This window comes from Hippoglossus stenolepis, chromosome 20 (genome assembly GCF_022539355.2).
Source record: "Hippoglossus stenolepis isolate QCI-W04-F060 chromosome 20, HSTE1.2, whole genome shotgun sequence".
In the NCBI taxonomy this organism is placed as follows: Eukaryota; Metazoa; Chordata; class Actinopteri; order Pleuronectiformes; family Pleuronectidae; genus Hippoglossus; species Hippoglossus stenolepis.
The window spans coordinates 14,953,883-14,972,837 of record NC_061502.1 but is presented as its reverse complement, the minus strand read 5'-3'; the positions used below and the strand labels follow the sequence as shown (position 1 = coordinate 14,972,837).

Sequence of the window (18,955 nt, the reverse complement as noted above, 5' to 3'; positions counted from 1 at the left end):
CTGAATATTTATTCCCTTCTTCTTCTGTCCTCCTTCAAACCCCGGAAACTGACTCCCTCTTTCCAAGAACATGAAACATCCCTTTACACTTGGCAAAAGAAAGAGTGCTCCTTCTCCCACCATTGATCTAGAAGTCATGTGCACCACAGGCCATTATTGCCCCCAGTACTTGCTGCCTCGTCTTCAAAGATGAATTACAGATTGTGTGTTTTTTATTGCGTCTTTTTCTCCTCTGGCCCAGAGCCTGGTGCTGTGTCTCCCTCCACTGGTGCTGAGGCCCGAAGGATGACAAGACCCTCAGGTGCTAAAATAACTTCTCTGACGAAAAAAATCAACCCTCAACTTAAACATGTAAAGTCTTAAGCTGCTTTATGACCTGAACTTCGGACATTTTCCTGAAACTTTACAGAGGGGCTGTCTGTGAGCTACATGCATGCACGGGTGGTTAAAGCCAAGAAAGGTGTGTGTGTGTGTGTATTTGTGTGTGTGTGCTCTGACTGTTTGCGGACTGCAGACAGAGGCTGCTGATTCAGTAAAGTGTCCCGCTGCGGACAGAGAGTGTTTAAACGCCGTCATGTGAACTTAGCGAGCGCATGTCGCTGCATCGATCTGAAAGGTGCAATACGTCAACATCCCGATGAGCTCAGCCGCTGATGTCAGCAGGTGTAATGGGAAGATGTCAAGGGGCAAGATTGACAAATTTGGGACATTTACGTGGGTGTGAGTGAGGAGGGGATCTTCTCCTCCGGCGTTCTTTTGTTTGCTCGGCCGGCTCGACAGTTTAAAGGGGAAAGCAAACATCTGTCCTGCTCACCTCTGTAGTTAATGATCTCAGTGCCCAGGACGGCGGTCATCTCCAGCACAGTGATGAAGGCCTTGTCCATGGAGGTGAGGGGGAAGGGGGACATGCGGTGCCTTCGGGCCACCTTGGTGATGTCCACTGCACTGTGACCTGAGAAGACACGACACATTATACACACTGTCATAAAAAATCTACATATAACACAAAATAATTTTATATAAATCACACAAATAGCTGTTTTTATAAAGTGCATCCTTGCATCCTGGAGTTGGGGCAGGCCACTCACCAATTTTAGCATTTTAATTCTTAATTTAGACGGTTTAAAAGTTGAGAGGAAGACAGCAAAGACGGGGAGGGAGAGGAGAAAGAAATCTGCTGGGACTCAAACATGTGGCACCAAAGGCAGGAAAACTAAAGCACTCAACTATCTGGAGACAAAAAAAAAAAACTGTATTTTAAGAATTTTCCTTTTAGCCCAAGAGCCACAAGAAAGAAAAATCTGTTAAGATGATCTGAGCATTCTGGGTTGCAGCAAAGGGCAAATTAAAAAACCCAGGACACATGCACATTAGACATAAATAAACATATGTAATCTCCTGTGTTTCCACATTAATATAAACTGGATTAACGTGACTTATTTCTGGTGAACATATACGTGTAATAATACAATTTGAACACCATGAAGAGGCAGGAAATAGTCCTGTTAGTTTGCAGAAGCTGTGGAACCCAGCTGCATGATAGAGGCGTCCGATAGCAGCCATGTTGGTTTAATAATACCTCTCTAATAATTCCAAAGGTAAAAGGAACAAAGCAAGGTGTAACTAATGTGTAATCTGCTCTCTCTCTCTCTCTCCCCTTATCGCTCCCTGCCTCGCTCTCCCACTGCCTCTCTGCCTCACAGCGAAGAGAAAGGCACCGTGCTTTGATTTTTCCCTTGACCCAATTTCTCTCCTTTAAACATACACTTACGCTTCAACAGCATATTCTGATGCTTAACATGAGGCTTAACAACCTCTGGCAAAACATCACACACACACACACACACATGGGCGTGCAAACACAACACAGCAGCCCCACACACACACACACACACACACACACACACACACACACACACACACATACAGAAACCATGCTCGCATTGTCGCATCCCATGCTCATTTAAAAATCTATTCCTACGTGTTTGAGAGCACACTTGGCGACGCGCGGCTGCGACACACGGAGCAGAGCGCCTTTGAATCGGGAGCTTAGTACTCACTTGATCTTAGGATATTTTCTTTGCTGCTGCATCGTGACTGCACCTGGAGATGGAGGGAGCGATTGGGAGCGAAAGACAAAGGGCGAAGAGAGAGAAAGCAGAGGCAGTGGTGATTTGAGAGGAATCCAGGCTGCTCTTTTGACAAGCTGTTTATGCAACAGTCAGAAAGCCCTGGCAAGAGCCGTGTCACACTACACTGCGCACTTTGTCCTGCTGTTGGGAGATGGCTGCATCTCCTGCATTAAAGTTATCATCACTTACTGTACGCAGGTGGTACTCACACTGATAAATGCATTGACATGTTACACTACAATTAGATTAAAGCATTTGAATATGTATAAATATGTATATATATATGAATATATATATATTTACGGACAAAGGCAACAACATACAGAGTGACAATATCGTATCACAAGGTCATAACAGATGTATTAACTGTGCTGTAACATCAAATGTAGTGGAAATGTAGTGTCGAGTAAAGATAGTGGCTGTTCAGATGTGGTGCAGAACACTGGGGCTTCTGTGGGAATCGCTGACGCTGCACTATGGCGCTTAACTACGTCTAATCTATGGCGAGGAAGGGAGGAGAGCAGGGTGGGTTCAAACTGGGCTGAGTTTCCCAAAACCATCTTCAGACCACAGCCTGGTGAAGTCCACCGTGACTGAATGGAGATCAAAATGTGCCAATGTTCAGTATAACAATGAAAAACAAATGAAAAGCACAATGGAGACGGTTAGAGGTAATCTCACATTGTTTCTCAAAGTAATGGCCGCATTTCCCATAAACCTCCCTGTCAGGGTGGGAGTGGTTTTAGTCAAACTTCTTCTATAGTTGCAGTGTCACAGTTCCATACTTCTTACTAATCATGTACAGTACGATTTGTCATGTTTCTGCAGAAGGTGTAGAGGAAAACATGGTGTCCTGGAGGCCTTCAGGGGTTCAGACATCCACCAATTAGATTCCGGTCGAGGAGCTTTGTTGCCTGTTGTTTCCCCGTCTTGCTCCACGTTCCTTGTCATCTCTCTGCTGTTAACAATCAGTCAAACTTTGACTGTGGAGCGCCACTGCCATTTAAACTTTACAAAGGGAAAGCAACATTTTTTTTCTCAGGCTGGAGATATTCTTGATTTTGAGCCACACATTTAACCAGATGTGTCTTGATCATAACATACATACTAGCAAATGAAAGCCAGCAGGTGGTACGTGGACATATCAGTGGTCCTTCTCATCTGGTCACTGCCATTAGAAACTACCAACCTCCTGCTGAACATGTTTTAATCACGATAGCTAACATGACGGTGATGTGTGTTGATGTTGAATTTGCTCGACAACAGTTTCAACATGTCCGTGTGAGGGAGATGTTTTGATACAGTGAGAACATGCTTTTGGGAATCTCAGCCTCGGGGAGACACTGAATAAGTAAAAGAGAATCAGAGGCTGCAGTTTAATCGGCTACATGTTTGGCTCAGAATTCTCGTATCACTATTCTTTATACACCTACACAAATTACAGGCCAAAGTTAAGGTTTGAGCCCGAATTTTCAGGAAAGTTATTTAGTAAGTGCATCTATTGGCCAAACGTGAGTTGGGCACGAGTCTGCGGTGTTTTTCTTCTTGCCTTCCTGACGCCCTCTTGTGACATAACTAATCTCCTCCTCGTTTATTGGTCGTTTGGCCCAACGTGTCCTATGAGCTCTGACAGTCCTCCCTTCCTCTCTTGAACTGCTACATCTCAATAACCTGGAGGTATCACATAAGTTGGGTGTGGGCAGTGTGTGGTGTATGGAGAACCAAAGCACCCATGGTGAAGGTGAAGGTCTCTCTACCCACCCGCCCACCCACCCCTTCTTCTCTCCTCCCCTCCCTCACCGCTAGCGTAACTACAGGCTAATACTGCGACACCACTGGGCACCAAACAGCCAAGGTGAGAGGGTGGGAGATGGGAGGTGGGGCGGGCGGGGGAGAGTGGGATGGTGGGAACGGAAAGGGATGGACAGAGAGAGAGAGAGAGAGAGATAGAAAACGACAGGTAGTTGGACAGATAGAGAGACAAAGGGTGGGTGGGTGGGTGGGTGGGAGGATGAGGATCAGCATGACGTGGTCCCACAGCCCGGAAACGAAAAAAAAGAAAAAGAAACAAAGACAGGATGCACGGACTGGACAGACTTCACTAAACTACAGAGCCGAGACACAGCAGAAAGGAGGGAAAACAGGGAGAAAAAAGAACGGAAACAATAAAAGACCACTGGAGCGGCCTGATGGCATTTTACTGAAACAGACATCCAGCACACCAGACAGAGCTAGTGAAAGCAGAGCATGTTAAACCGGAGAGACAGGAGACAGAGATAGACAGACGGATGGAGGGAGAGCAAGAAAGACAGACGGACAGAGAAATATTGAACAACGAGGGACGGGAAAAAGTGTGCGTGGGAGACGGAGAAGAGGGAGAATCCGGACAGAGAGTGACGAGAGTGAACGACAGACAGATTGAGAACGAGGAGACCGGTGGCAACAGACAAGGTAGAGAGACAATCAAAGAGAGAGAGGGAGAGAGAGAGAGAGAGAGAGAGAGAGCCAGCGAGCGACAGCGAGAGAGAAAGCTATAGGCAAGCGAGGGGAGGAGGGGGTGGGGTGGGGACACAGAGCGGGGCGTTTGTTTTGCGCGCTCCTCGGAGGAGGGTGGGGGCAGAGGGCAAAGGTGGGGAAGGGGGGGCGGGATAGTTACTCGAGAGCTGAAGGTCCTCCTGCGATCATCTTTAAGCCCCTCCAACCTACACTGGAGCTAGTGGAGATAAAGCATCGAATCACAGGCATCAGTGCATCTGTCCCGGCAAACAACAACACCAACAGACAGACACACAAGACAGGACGGACAAGACAGACAGACAGACAGACGAGAGGACGGATGGACGAGAGGACAAGTGGACAGACAGGCATCCGCTATACGACAAGCAGCCCTGACAGGAGGAGGGAGAAGAGCAGTGAGGAGAGAACTGAGATAGACAGAGAGAGAGAGAGAGGTGAACAGAAAAGAGTTGAAGGTTCTGTGATGATGAACCGCTGATCACTTACAGACAGACCTTTTGACAACTTGGAACAATTCAGATACAAATATTAATTCTGTGTCAGTGACTCCTCAGTAGTTTATTTCTGACGTTGCAAGGTTGTTGATCTCATTTTTTTCCCTCCTGCCTCGAGGTCTAGTTTGTCTATTTTCATTATTCCCTGTGAGTTTATGTATTTATGTGCTGTATGACATATCTTCTGGTGTATTTTTAATGACTGTTACAAGATCGGTTTCCCTTGAGGGAACAACAAATTGACGTCATTATACTTATTTTGGGATGAGATCATTTTTATCATGTTATCTAATCATTTAATCAGCTAATTATCACTGTTAAATGCAAATATGATGTTGTTGTTTTGATCATGTTTTTATATGGGCTGCTCAAACACTGCTCCTCCAACTTATGTCACAGTCATAAATGTATTGGGATGTATTTTAACAACTGGTGTTGCATCGTCTCTTTCCCTGAACCTGCCGACCACTTTTACATGATCACGGACAAAGCTATTCTAGGCCATGCAAGGACAAACACACTAAATCCTAAAGCTTATTGAAGTAGTGCTTATTTCGCAATACTGGAGGTGGCCACTAGGGGTTGGCACACTATAAGCAACCTGGTGGCTGGCAGCAGTATAGGTGATGAATCCCACCTCCTCCATGTTAGCAGATGGCACAACCGAACCGAACTGAAAAGTCAAAGTACACATTAGGGTCAAACACGTGGATTGACAGGAACTCCAAATGCGACAGATATATTATGGTTTATTATGATATTTTGGTTTATATTTATTTATCCTATATCCTCCATCTTTCTGTTGTGTCACCACCTAGTATGTGTTTAGCTGTTATTCATAATTTATTTCATTTATATTGGCTTGGTAGCGCAAATTTTGCCGTCCATGTAACTACAATCTTTGATTCGGATGCTAGTTGATGGATTTATTTTTAGCTGTTGTGACCTAGTTTAAGAAATGTCTATTTGTTCAATTAACCGGACAGTGTTATATTTTCAAGCTCAGCTGATATTACAAAGCCTATTTTCAAGTGGATGTACATGATGGCGGCAGCTGTGGTTGGATGGAGATTTGTGACACAACTGCAGCCCCTTCATATATATATATATATGAAGAGAGAGAGCGAGAGAGAGAGGTATGATGTAAAAAAAGAAAGAAAACAGACAAAGGGGGGGAATAGGGAGCTAAATACAGCTACAGCAAACAGACACAGATCAAACTTGCAGACATTGAAGAGCACATATGAAAACTAACAATCGACAGCTTGGACATTGTTCGTACAAGATGTACCTTGTAAAAACTTAACTACAGAGGACATCTAAAATTTAAAAGAATGACACGATTAATGCAGAACAATTAAATCAGAGTCTCGCTACTTAGCTGGTTTCTTTAAACACAGACAAACCACAAGAATCACAAGTTGTCTACTTCCTAAACCAGTAGGCTACACACATACTCCTGTATGGTAATGTATCACTAATCTGTCCTGCAGCTGGGATTAAAGCAGTAAAAATACACAGTCACCATAAACTGAGACACAGCTGGACACCTTGATGCAGTGTGGAGTGACAGACTGACACGGGTGGAAAACAAGACCTCTACATAGCAAAAAAAATGGCTCAGCAGAAAAGATCGTACCATCAGAGAGCCATGGGGGGACAGTTTGCATATGGAGATGGAGAGACAAAGTGGAAAAGCTATGCGGGGGTGTGTTAGGAAGTGAGGAGAGTATATGTGGAGAATGGGTGCGGGAGCAGAACGGTGCGCTTTTAGACGTATGGAAAAGGGGGGGTGTGCAAAAAAGCAGACTGTCAAACACTCTCTCACTCATTTCTAATCTACCCTCCGCTGCAAACCCCCCCCCATTACTGGTGAGAGACCGACCAAGTGAGAGAGAAGAATGGGCTCATGTGAGAGATGCAAATGTAAACACATACACACAAACACAAGGAGAGCAGGTGAAACTCCCATAGTAAGCGAAAATAAAGAAGGCTAAAAAATAAAAGAAAGTGAAGTGAAGGCTATTCTTGACATCTGTGTGAGTGTGTGGATCTGAGGAGTCGGGCCTGACAACCCTTCACTGGTCTTAACAGCACGTCGCTGTATACTAGAAATGCACACACACACACACACACACACACACACACACACACACACACACACGCACACACACACGCACGCGCACAAACATCCAAAAACACAAGCCTCCAAGCCAGAAACACTAATCACTCTACACGCCATCCCCATCGTCACCGCGGAAACAGCCTGACAACGGGTTGTCATGGAGATCTGCCAGGAAGATCAATGGGCTGGGGATAAGGTGGCGGCAGCGGTGCGAACGAACACAGAATAGTGAGTGTGGCCAGGTCAGCGAGGCACGTGGCCCGGGGGGCTGCGAGCCACCCTGGGGGAAATCGATGGGGCCAATAACGGGCGAGCTGAGGAGACGCTCCAGGAAATGATGGGATGCTGCCGCCGCAGTGCTGAGCTCAGCACAAAACAAAGGAGCCGTCAGACAAATTATGCAAAAAAGAGGGAGATTTATCTGTCCGCCGTGAGGAGGAGAGGGCTGTGACAGGGGCAGGGGGGCTTGTTTCAACTGGCCTCAACTGCCTCACCCCATGGGACGGAGCGAGGAAGGGAAAGGGATGGAGCAGACGACAAAGTGCTGGAGTGATAGCGACAGAGCGGTAGAGGGCAGGACAAAATGCCACTGAGGCAATCCAGAGTCTTCCTCCCTGGGGAGTGAAGGTAGGAGCCTGAGGGAGGGGGACGGCAGCAGGAAAAAGAACGAGTGACATAACGGCGAGGAGGAGTGTGTGTTTCGGCAAAGACCTCTGCTCTCCACTGCACTCACAGCTTCCCATGGGCTTCCCAAAGTCTCATCTGTTATCCCACACACACACACACACACACACACACACACACACACACACACACACACACCCAAATCCAAACCAGGTACACGCACACAAATACATTCACATCATTTGCATAAAAAAATAACACAATATCACCAGCCACTGATACACATATCACATCATATGTCCAGGTGGGTGATGGATGACAGAATGGGTGCTGGAGAGAGAGAGAGAGAGGCCATGGGGAGGAAATGTTGCTGTCCACTAAACATGGTGACACACAGGGCAACTTCTGAGGCGCGACAATCTCCAAATTTTTGTGTAACTTTGTTTTCTCACCCCCCCCCCCGTGTTGCCACGTGTATCACCACGCTGCTTCTGAACCTGGCTCAGAATGTCTTATGCAACAGACATCTCCCCCTGCAGAAATCTGCTTTATGGGAAAGTATAACATGTGTGTTTTTATTGTGACTAACACCCCATTTATGCCAAGTATTAACATATAATCTGTATCTGCTGTATCTGGATAATAATAATAATAAAACCAGATCACAGACCTTTGCATCAAGTGCTGGTATTAATAAACATTCTTCCGGTCTCAGTTTTATTGACTGTACAATTTAGCTTGTTAGCAGATTTCAATATGCAAATGAGCGATGAGTCCAAAGTCAAGAAAAGTGACGCTGCTTCATGAGAACTATTCCTTGTCTTTAAGCCGTGGAATGGGTTGTCTGAACATTTTGCTTAAGGCAGAGTTTTGTGACCTTGCAACATTTGTTTAGAGCAACAAAACATTAGCTAAATCATCAAGTTTGGTCGCTGAGCAGCATTATGATGCTTGTGACCCGTAATTAATCTCTGTTGCTGTGGGTTTCTCTCTCTAATCCAGATAAGATATCCAGACAGAGACCGCATGTTAATACCAGTTTTAAACTGGGTCACTTTTCTGGATTCTAGATTTTTCTTTTTCTCTAACTGTCGCTTAGCAAAGCATCCATATGCTGTGTGTGTTGTTCTTTGACATTCAACAAAGACAAGAACCTGCAGTAAGACCAGGGTATCTAACCTGCTCCAGTGCTACATGCTTTAGCAGGATGCTCTCTCTCTCCCTGAGCTGCCTCTCTGCCTGCTGCTGTGTGAGTTGGTGTCGTGCCACTCGTGTGGTGAGGTGCTATGTGGGATGCCAGTTGCCTGCATGCTGGTAGAATAAGAGGTTGGTAGAAGATTAGCGGGTTTACCTGGTCCAAGGTAGAGTACCTTGACTTGAGCGTGATGACCTCATCCAGGTGAGCCCTGAATTCTCTCCGTGAGGCCTGGGGGGAGCCACAGGATAGTCACTCACCTTCATGCCACGCACACACACGCACACGCACACGCACACACACACACACACACACACACGCTTGTGCAGCCAACAAGAATGCACACCCACCCTGATCAATATGACATTTCAGTTAGTGGTGAAACACATTTGCACACAGTCTCCTCATTTTCCACACTAAAACACGGACACACACATACACACACATACAAGAACTAAGCCAGTACTAAGCTGACGCACATTCCGCTATCCTATGAAAGGAAATTTCAAAATAAAAGCATGTGGCAAACAAATCACTGGAAAACACTAACCACCACCAACACAAGACAACCAAAGATGGATGATGAAACCAACGGTTCTAGTCGAGCGCTGCTACTGTGGACACATTTCTCAATCATTGTGTGTGTGTGTGTGTGTGTGTTCAAGTGAAAGTTAAGAGTGAGTGCTTGACCTCTGACCCTACCTGAGGCCTCTCTCTGGCTACATTGACCAACGGGATGTGTGTCACGTTGGAGGGATGTATATAATTATAGATTATCTATAATTCATGTAAACCTGAATTATAGACATAAAATAACCTAAAACCTACTGTGCAGAATATATACAATTTCTGTAATTCAATTGTAGCTATATGGGAAAAAACTAAATATCAATGATAAGCTAAAATTCCAACTCTAACGCAGGTTACAAGTAATGAGACGAAAGTAATCCAATGACAATGATTTGTTTCTGAACTAGTTTTCTTAAAGCTTAGAAAAGAGCAATTCAATTTTTTAGAAAAGAGGTAATTGATTTGATTCTGTTGGAGTATTTTATATTTAAGAAAACAAAGCAACAATTATCTCTAAAGCATCCCTGAGATCTTTAGTATCTAAGAGTCAGACATTGCTTTTTTAAAATCTGCTGCCAAACTCTTTTTCCAGATTTCATTACCACACAATTACAAGTAATCAATGGGTTTCGACATCCCACTGGACAAGTGTCAGCGCTATTCTATGCCCTTGCACCGAGGCCGTGTCTCCATCGCTCAGAGTCATTGGGCCAGAGTAACAAGCACAGCAGCTCTGTGAAGGCTTCCAGCACATAGACAGCACCACAAGCTCCTGTGTGTGTGTGTGTGTGTGTGAGAGAGAGAGAGAGAGAGGCCCCTTTAAATGAACTGAGGTGTGCACACAGACGGAGAGAAAGGCACTTTGTTTGTGCAAGCAATATCACTTTCATTCAAATACATAATTCAAGCATCTTTCAACTTCAGCGCCGAGGTTGAAATGCAGTTTGAGGAATATGCCAAGTGATGGAGGAGGAGGTGTGTTTGTTTTGTGGGGGGTGTGTGAGTGCGGAAACAAGGCAAAGGGTTAGATACAGAACTTGGACCAGAACGAGGGGCAACGGGACATTTGACTACAAGACAACAACAAAATAAAATCACAACAATAGGACATCCACACAAAAACAGACGAGGGACAGAAAGGATTGTAAAAAAACAAGAGAGACAGCAGGAGTGTGGCAGGCAGAAGGGTTAAGAGAGGAGGGGGAAAGCAACCATGCCAGGCAGGAAGTGAGTGGGGGGGGGGTAGAAACCGATGGCACGATGACGGCCGTAACAGTGCATTAGAACAAATGCAGGAGTACCTCAGCAATGCTTAGGGTGGATGAACAGGAGGGGAGCCGCGCCTGTTGCCACGAGAGAGAGAGGAGGGGAGAAGAGAAGAGGGGTTAACGGAGCCAAAGCCGGGTCGAGCAGGTGGAGGGGCGGGGGGGTTGTCAGAGGCACACAGAGACTGACGGCTGGAGCGGACAACGCCCTCTGTCTTTCAGGAGGACGTCGGTGCGACAGGTCTCTGTGTGACTGTCTCGGATGGGCCAAGGCAGCCAAAGGGCATAATGGACAGGACAGGACAGGTCAGGTCAGGTCAGGTCAGGACAGGACAGGACAGGACAGGACAGGACAGGACAGGACAGGACAAGTCAGGACAGGACAGGTAAGGACAGCAGGTAGGAGTTGCATGGGGTTTCACTGTCCATCAGAACAATAGGAAAAAAGGTTTCACATCAAACAATTGCTTAAATTTCAGTGTGTCTTTCAGAATAAATGGTTGCAATGCTACTATTCCACTCATGTGTATGCATTCATGTTATTCCAGGATAGAGACATACTGCATTTATGATCTGTACCACACACTCCTTATTGCATACGGTGTAAAAACACTAATGAAGAAAACACAGCAAATTTTCACTGATTTGATTCATCGCTTTCTTACACGTGTGTTTTTCTGTTTGTCTGCAGATGCAACACACGACCTGCCTCAAAATAACACGCATGATGTCACCTTCAATATCACAAACAACCTGCAGTTTTATACTCGTGTTTACTGTCTCGATCACCACCTGGTGGCTGACTGCAGTATGAGTAATGAACTCCCATTGGTCGAGCGCGTGCATCGGCGGGACCTCAATACCGCGGCTCCGACCCTTGACCACTACTGCGCAGACTCGAAATGCAAGATGGCGGCGTTCATACCCAGGATATTTGAACTCACAGAAGTAAGAAATGTTACTGTGTGTTCAGTGCTGCCATTGCTATGCTAGGTCCAACACCGTTATATATTTTCTGGTAGTTTTAAAGGTCCCACATATCCGAAATTGATTGTAACTGATAAATAATGCAAACCACACACACTCCTGTACGTGAACGCCCTGTGATCGATGCAGGCGTCAAATATTGATCCAGAACTCAATATCCAGTCATCCCTTCATATTGCTCACAGTAGACATGCAACACAACACACTGTACGACACAAATCCCACGGGAAATAAAAAATGAGCCAGAAAAATGCAACATAATTTATTTCTAGCACCCAATAGTGTCACCTATTATTGCTCCACTGGGGTCACACGTTTTCATTCACGCTGTGGTAAGACCCTTTAAAAACAATGCCCCCACCAAACCGCTTAAAAGACTTTTATTAACTCTGCTAACGGGGTCGGGAGGATGTTATGTTTGTGCCTCTTTCTACAAGATGGTTGCCCGTGAAGTTCTCTGCATTTTGACGGACGGAAAACGTTGGAGTCGATCAGGATTTGGGATTTTTTGTTTATCACCTACAGCCATTTCACTGTTTTCGTGCGAGGCCCCTGACAGCTTCCACACGGCTTCGCCTTCATCTGCTTGTTTTGTCAAGATTCAAAAAACAAAAACACCACAAAAACAGGGCCATCTGCGCCGGCAGAGGTGTTTGTTGGTGGAAAAACCTTCCAGCTAAAAAATAACAAAAAAAAAAAGACACATCGCTGTGAAATCTATTTAAAAAATATCACGTCTATTCCCAACAAAATAATGTCGGGCATGACAACCAAGCTCATGATGAATTATTACTAAAATCCACAGACGATTCCCGACCTTTTCCTCATGAAACAATAACATTTTAGATGATTTAATAAACTCTTTTTTTAAAGCAGGGCTGTCAAGGAGATTAAAGTCCCCTCCCTGCTAATTGAAACGGTGCAGATTCACAGTAGTTACCCTCATCAAACTCCGCTCCTCAGATAATGGACAACGGCAGGAAACCACAGGCGACTACAAACTGAAACTGCAGGAGCAAACTACACAAGGTTCAGATCCAGGAAATCTTTTAATAACAATGTGAGATAGGACCTTTTTTGACATTTAGATTAACAGACCTTACATATAAACTGTTAGTAAAGAGACAGCTGTTTCTTCAACATATCTTTTGACATAAAAAAAACAGCTGTGTAAGATACTGCTGGTTTGTTATTGGATTACACTTCCCTCATATCTAAACCGAACCACAGATTCAGTTTTATAACTGTAAACATATTTTGAATAATATCACAGCGCCTGACTGTGCAGGATTCTGACGAGTTGTCAAATTCAACTTGTGTGATGTCGGTGCTATAAACGTATTTTTAAGTTTTGTGCTTACGCTTTGAAAACAGTGGGTTATTAAAAAAGAAAAGCTGCTCCCACCCTGGAATAAATAAAGGTGTGGATGAATCAACCGTGCAGGAGCCAAACAAGCAGGAGCCGCAGCTGACCAGGAGCATGTGCTGCACGCTCCCTGGTCCGGCCCCGGCCATTCATCACCGCCCTCCCATGGCCGTCTCCACGTCTTCACCTATTAGAAGTTAATGAGCTATTGAGTGAGTTGCCAGCATGGCGGAGAATAAGAGCTAGCACAGCTGATTTGACGGCCGCGTGTTATGCGGCTCACCAGCTCCTGGTTCTTCTCATCACATGGTGGATGAGCACGTTCAGTACAGCTGGTCAGACAGTCTCATCCATTCCTCTTACTCCCTTTCATTTCCTGTCTGTCCTCTCTCCTCCCTCTCTTTCTTTCCGTCCGCCTGTTTGTCTCTCTCTCTCTGTCTCGGCCTTGCTATTCACGGCTCTCTTGTCGTCTTTCCATTCTCTCTCTCCGGCGCCCTCAAGGCAAACTCTCAGAGTCAGTGGGCGTGAGTAACTCGAGTCAAATATGATATCGCACACGATGTTCGCAAACTTCACACATGCAGACGCGTGGCCATGATGCATTTGTGTTGAGTTGGAAACACATTTAAACGCTCTTTGACACTCGTGTATTTACACTTAAAGATATCCATATGTCCTAATAACGAAAGAATGAGAACGCCACCTCGTACCCACGCTCTATGCACACATGAACAAGCACACCGGACTCAGCTGAACTGACTCTGACTTAATGCCGAAAGCAATTTGACCCAAATGGTCCATGAGTAGCACGAGCCAAAGGAACAGGGGGGGCTGAATGTGTGTACATTAATCAGAGACAAAAGAGCACTTTCCTTCTGCCTGCAGCTACTTTCATGGTCCCTGCAACAGTATTTCACACACATTAAAATACATCCCGCTCTCTATATGACTCGCGTCTCTCAGCCGTCCCTCCTGCACCTGAGATTTAACCGGGTATCGACTCATTCTTCACAGCTAAATTAATATCACGCGGCCTCTTCCATCCGGTTATTGAAAGCTGCCGTCTCTCTTGTTAACAGAGAGGAGGAAGTATGCTCCACCTTCACGTGCATGTTTCAATTTCCCCCCGAGGCCACGTAAAGATTGGACTAAGAAGATATCAAAAGAAAAAAACTCCTTGTGAAATCTTTCTCTATAGAACCTCAAGATCTTGTTGTCTTCAAAAGTGAAGTAATGGAAAAATCTGACAGTACAAGAGGAATATTTTAGTCCCTCTAATGCCCCAAAGCTTGCTTTTCTAAGAATATATATTTTTTCCTGATTGTAGTGGAACAAACTGGCGACTCAGGCGAGAATCATCAAGAGGTGACGTCAACAAAATATATAACACAAGTCAAGCCTTTTTAAGACATTTTGATCAAATAATTGTTCCATCTTACATTTTCAAATGAAATAAGATATAAGAGGTTAATTATTGAGCTTTCGATGGATTTTGTTAGCTTTGTATAAAAGAGTCACGCTACCACTTTCCTCTTTTTTCCAGTCTTTGTGCTAAGCTAAGCTAACTGGCTGTAGTGCAGCCTACTGAGTACATCCTGGTGAACTGAATCGAAATGTAATTAGATTTTTGGGATTGGATGTTCCATCGGCCTGTGTTGACATGAAACTGTATCGATGCTTTATTGTTTCTGTAAAATAGCAGGAATTAACAACCGGGACATAAAAAGGCACAAGAAGACATTAGCGGACCTGCACAGATCAATTCTGTAAGAACCCGTGTGCAACATAACATCGATAAAGCTGCAAATCTATCTCTGTACCTGGCATTTAACTATCGGTGGAGTCATCATCCACAGATGCATCGATTCCCCACTGCCTCTCCTCGTGACCCGTGTTAAGCCATCATGGATTTTGAAGCCAGGCGCTTCTTCATCCATATTGCCTCATTTCCATTTACAGTATGTGCTGCAGGGGGGAAGCACATGATAACTCGGGGCACGAGGTATAACAGCAAGAGGAGCCAGGACTGAGGGGTTTTCTTATCCTGCTCCTTGCATGAATTTTCAGGAGAATGAAAGCAGCAGAGTAGGGGCTTCTGTTTCTGAGAAGGTGACTGTTTGCTTGCTTGGCTTTAACACCGAGGAGACCTGTGAGACTCCTTCGCTGTCTTGCCTGCTCATTCTCAACCTCCCTTCTTTGCTTTTTTATGTAACCATGTCCCCCACCGCCTAACACCACAGAAACAGTACCAGGCACATGAGCCCCTTCATCATCTTCCTCCTCATCATACCCAACAACCCTGCTATAGTTTCAGTCCACAGTCCCATCGCTACATTACTCACCCTCCTACCCCCTGAACTCATCCCCGGCCTGTCAGCGTTCCTCCTTCAGGCATCGTCAACATCAGCAGCAGCAGCACACATGCACAAATATGCATGGAGGACCACAAATTATATTTACAAAACACACACTGCAAACGCAATACATCCACCCCCATGCCCACTCAGCTAATAATACAAAACCCTTCGCTTATTAAAACACAGGCACACAAATGTGCACGCACACACACACACACGCACACACACAAACAAACACAGTCACACACAGAACCTGTAAACAACCTCTCGGCAATGCAGGAGGAAAGACAGTACTTACCATCTTCTGCCTGGAGTCGGAACAGAATGAGCTCTCTGGCACATGCACACAAGAACACACACACACTTTTACACACTCACTAACTGGGAGAGGGTGAGTGAGGAAGGGTGAGCGAGAGCGAGAGAGAGAGAGAGAGAGAGAGAGAGAGAGAGAGAGAGAGAGAGATAGGACGCACTAGAAAGCGAACAGCCAGAGAGACATAAAGAGGTGGAGAACGAGGAGGAGGAGAGTATATAGTCGCCCATACGGCGCCGTGTGCTGCGCTAAATCATACACGCATGACTGAGGTCTGCTGTGTGTGTGCGCACATGTCTGTGTGAATGTGTATTTCCCATGAGCATTTCTGCTGAGGAAGGAGACGTATGTGATTCCTTCTCCCTCACTCTTCGTCATTTACCTAGTCATTTGAGAGGATGGAGTCGGGGGTCAGGGAACCTGAAGTGATGGGAGGTAACGGACTGGCCCTCGGGCACGGACAGATGGATACTGGAGGACAAACAGACTGTGCCACATGGGCCCTGCTCGCAAAACTGTCCTCTGCTCCCTCTGTGTCCATTCCCCTCGTTTTCATTTCCATCCTTCTCCCCTTCCCCACCTCCCACTCAGTCCGTTGTCCTCTCTAACTCATTAGCTCTCCATTCCTTTTCTCTCCCTCTCTCTCTTGCTTTCGCTCCCTCCCACTCTCTGTTCCTTCTCTCCATCTCTCTTCTCGCCTTTCTTTCTCACTCACTCCATCATAAATCCTCCACATCTCCAGCAGACCAGGAGACGAAGAGTCACTTTTTATGAGCTTTACTGCACTGGAGGAGGACAATAACACATATCTAGTGGTACTGACACACACACACACACACACACACACACACACACACACACACACACACACACACACACACACACACACACACACACACACACACAGTGTCAGTAGTGTCGGGTGAAACCCAGTGTGAATAATTCCAATAGGACACGAAGGCATATAACAAGTGCTATCTATCGTTTCCACCGGGGAATAAAACCTCGGAGGAATGACGACACAGGCTGTAAAACAGTGGTGGAGCGTCACACTGCAGCAGGCGTCCGTGTCCTCTGCTATAAACTGACCAACACAAGCATCCGGTCACAGAAACACAGTTAAAGGTAGAGTTGGTTTCTCTTTGGTTGGTAGCCATCAACAGATAAAGAAGAAACAAAGTTGGTGGGTCAGAGAGTGAAGACCGGCCAAAATCTCCTCAACACCCCCCCCCCCTCTCTGTTTCATCCTCTTAGCGCAAAAACAGCACCAAAATAAGCAGAAGTTTACAACACAAACACACACAAATGCATACACTTCCTCTCTATAACATATTGATAGTTGTGGGGTTTCCTGCACCGTTGCTGGGTTACAGGAGGAGAAGCTGAAGTACGGGCCCGGAGATGACTGATCTGTCTCACCACAGCCGCTTCACTTGACGTTGGAAACGGCACTTACTCATACAGCCCGGACATAAATCATTCATCTGCCTCTGTCTGATCACTTCACTCCGTCAATGATCCTCTGTCACAGCTCATTTGCAAGTGATGATACTGGGAGCGTGTACAGATCAGGCCTGGGCCCAACGCCACGGACATTTTTTTTTTTCACACACACACACCATGACACGTCATGTTTGTTTTGACTGCTTTCAAAATCCGGCAAAGGACAGATTGCCATGGATCACTATCCAAGCTTCTTCTCTTTGAGTTCGCAATGGGAATCTAGATGGACATTTTTTCCTAATTGAAAGACATTTTTTCATCTAAAGAATTAATAAAAACAACAAAATGAATTTGTCTTTAAACGCCTGTGACTTGTCCAGGGTGTACACCACCTCTTGTCCAATGTCAGCTGGGATTGGTTCAATTCCCCGTCATGACCCTCATAGTATAAGAAGCATAGATAATGGATGGATAGAAGGAAAATGACTGATATTAGCTGATAACTAAATAAGTAATTTTCTAATTTTCTATATGTACTGACATAATAAAACAGTGTCTCATGTAGCAAATCCAAGTCACCCCCCTCATGGTCAAAGCAGGTAGGAAAATTCTGTTTCTATTTATGTGTAATATGTGTAAATTTATGTATGAGCCTGACTGTTTGCACACGTGTGCATATTAACACGGGTTTGTTTTGTCTTGCGGCAGTGACCAGAAAGACAAAGCGTCCACAGTGAAGGTCACGGATGTGGCGTGAGCTGAATTACACTCGGACTCAGTTCCCACACTTCATCGGAGAGGGAGGAGGTGATTTCCATAAGCCTTGGCCCCGGCTCCAAAGCCATACATCAAGCCATTCATCAATAAAAAAAGAAAAGGCTATAGGATCCGTGCAAAGTGCGGCAGCGTCCTCTAGGTGCACCACAGCCTGCACCTGAGAGAGTTTGTGCAAAGGCCCCACGAGAGTGAGAGCAGCAGATTGTTCAATCAAAATAAATGCCATCATCAGTCAAGTTGATGGGCTGTTTGGAACAGTGTACAGTGCAGCGAGTGTAAGTGATGCTCGCACTTGCAGATGCATCAAGGTGAAAACCTGGTGACACCGAGGGGAGAGCGGCAGGCCGGCTTCTGGAGCGTCACCATTTCACAGGTTTGAATCGTCATTGACTGATCTGACTAATTAAAAGTTGTTTCTTGATAATATGTGTAGCAAAAAACAAACTGTATCCAGCCAACGGTGAACGTAAAGAGAGGCCCCCCCTGGAAACCGCTAAAGTTGTACTGAACCACACAGGAATATCAAGAGGATGAGTTCACTTGGGAATCGAACCAAATTGGACAAATACAAAAAAAGGCCTTTAAAGGGAGCAATCTCGATTTTGCCTTTAACCAAAACTAACTCTATTTCAGACAGGAAGTCCCACCCTAAGACTGGAGCTAACACAACCACTGAATACTGACTGATCAAATAATGCATCAGATGAGGCTCACTAGAGGATTTAAGAGGCACTCTATGTCATAAATCTGTATATCCACCATTCATTTCAATTACGTTACTTAAATAATC

General features: G+C 45.4%; 1 protein-coding gene across 13 annotated transcripts in view; it reads right to left on the bottom strand.

Moving 5' to 3' along the window:
* gphnb (gephyrin b) overlaps positions 1-18,955 on the bottom strand; it is a 76,017-nt gene that overhangs the window by 10,092 nt on the left and 46,970 nt on the right. For 6 of the 13 annotated variants that reach the window (XM_035144565.2, XM_035144561.2, XM_035144553.2 and 3 more), the window contains exons 9-13: positions 10,959-11,000; positions 9,244-9,318; positions 4,789-4,845; positions 2,061-2,103; positions 815-952 (exon numbers count right to left, since the gene is read on the bottom strand). In XM_035144565.2, coding sequence (XP_035000456.1) covers positions 815-952; positions 2,061-2,103; positions 4,789-4,845; positions 9,244-9,318; positions 10,959-11,000 — 355 coding nt within the window. The remainder of the gene's footprint in view (positions 1-814; positions 953-2,060; positions 2,104-4,788; positions 4,846-9,243; positions 9,319-10,958; positions 11,001-18,955) is intronic. The other 7 variants (XM_035144560.2, XM_035144563.2, XM_035144562.2 and 4 more) reach the window with 5 other exon arrangements.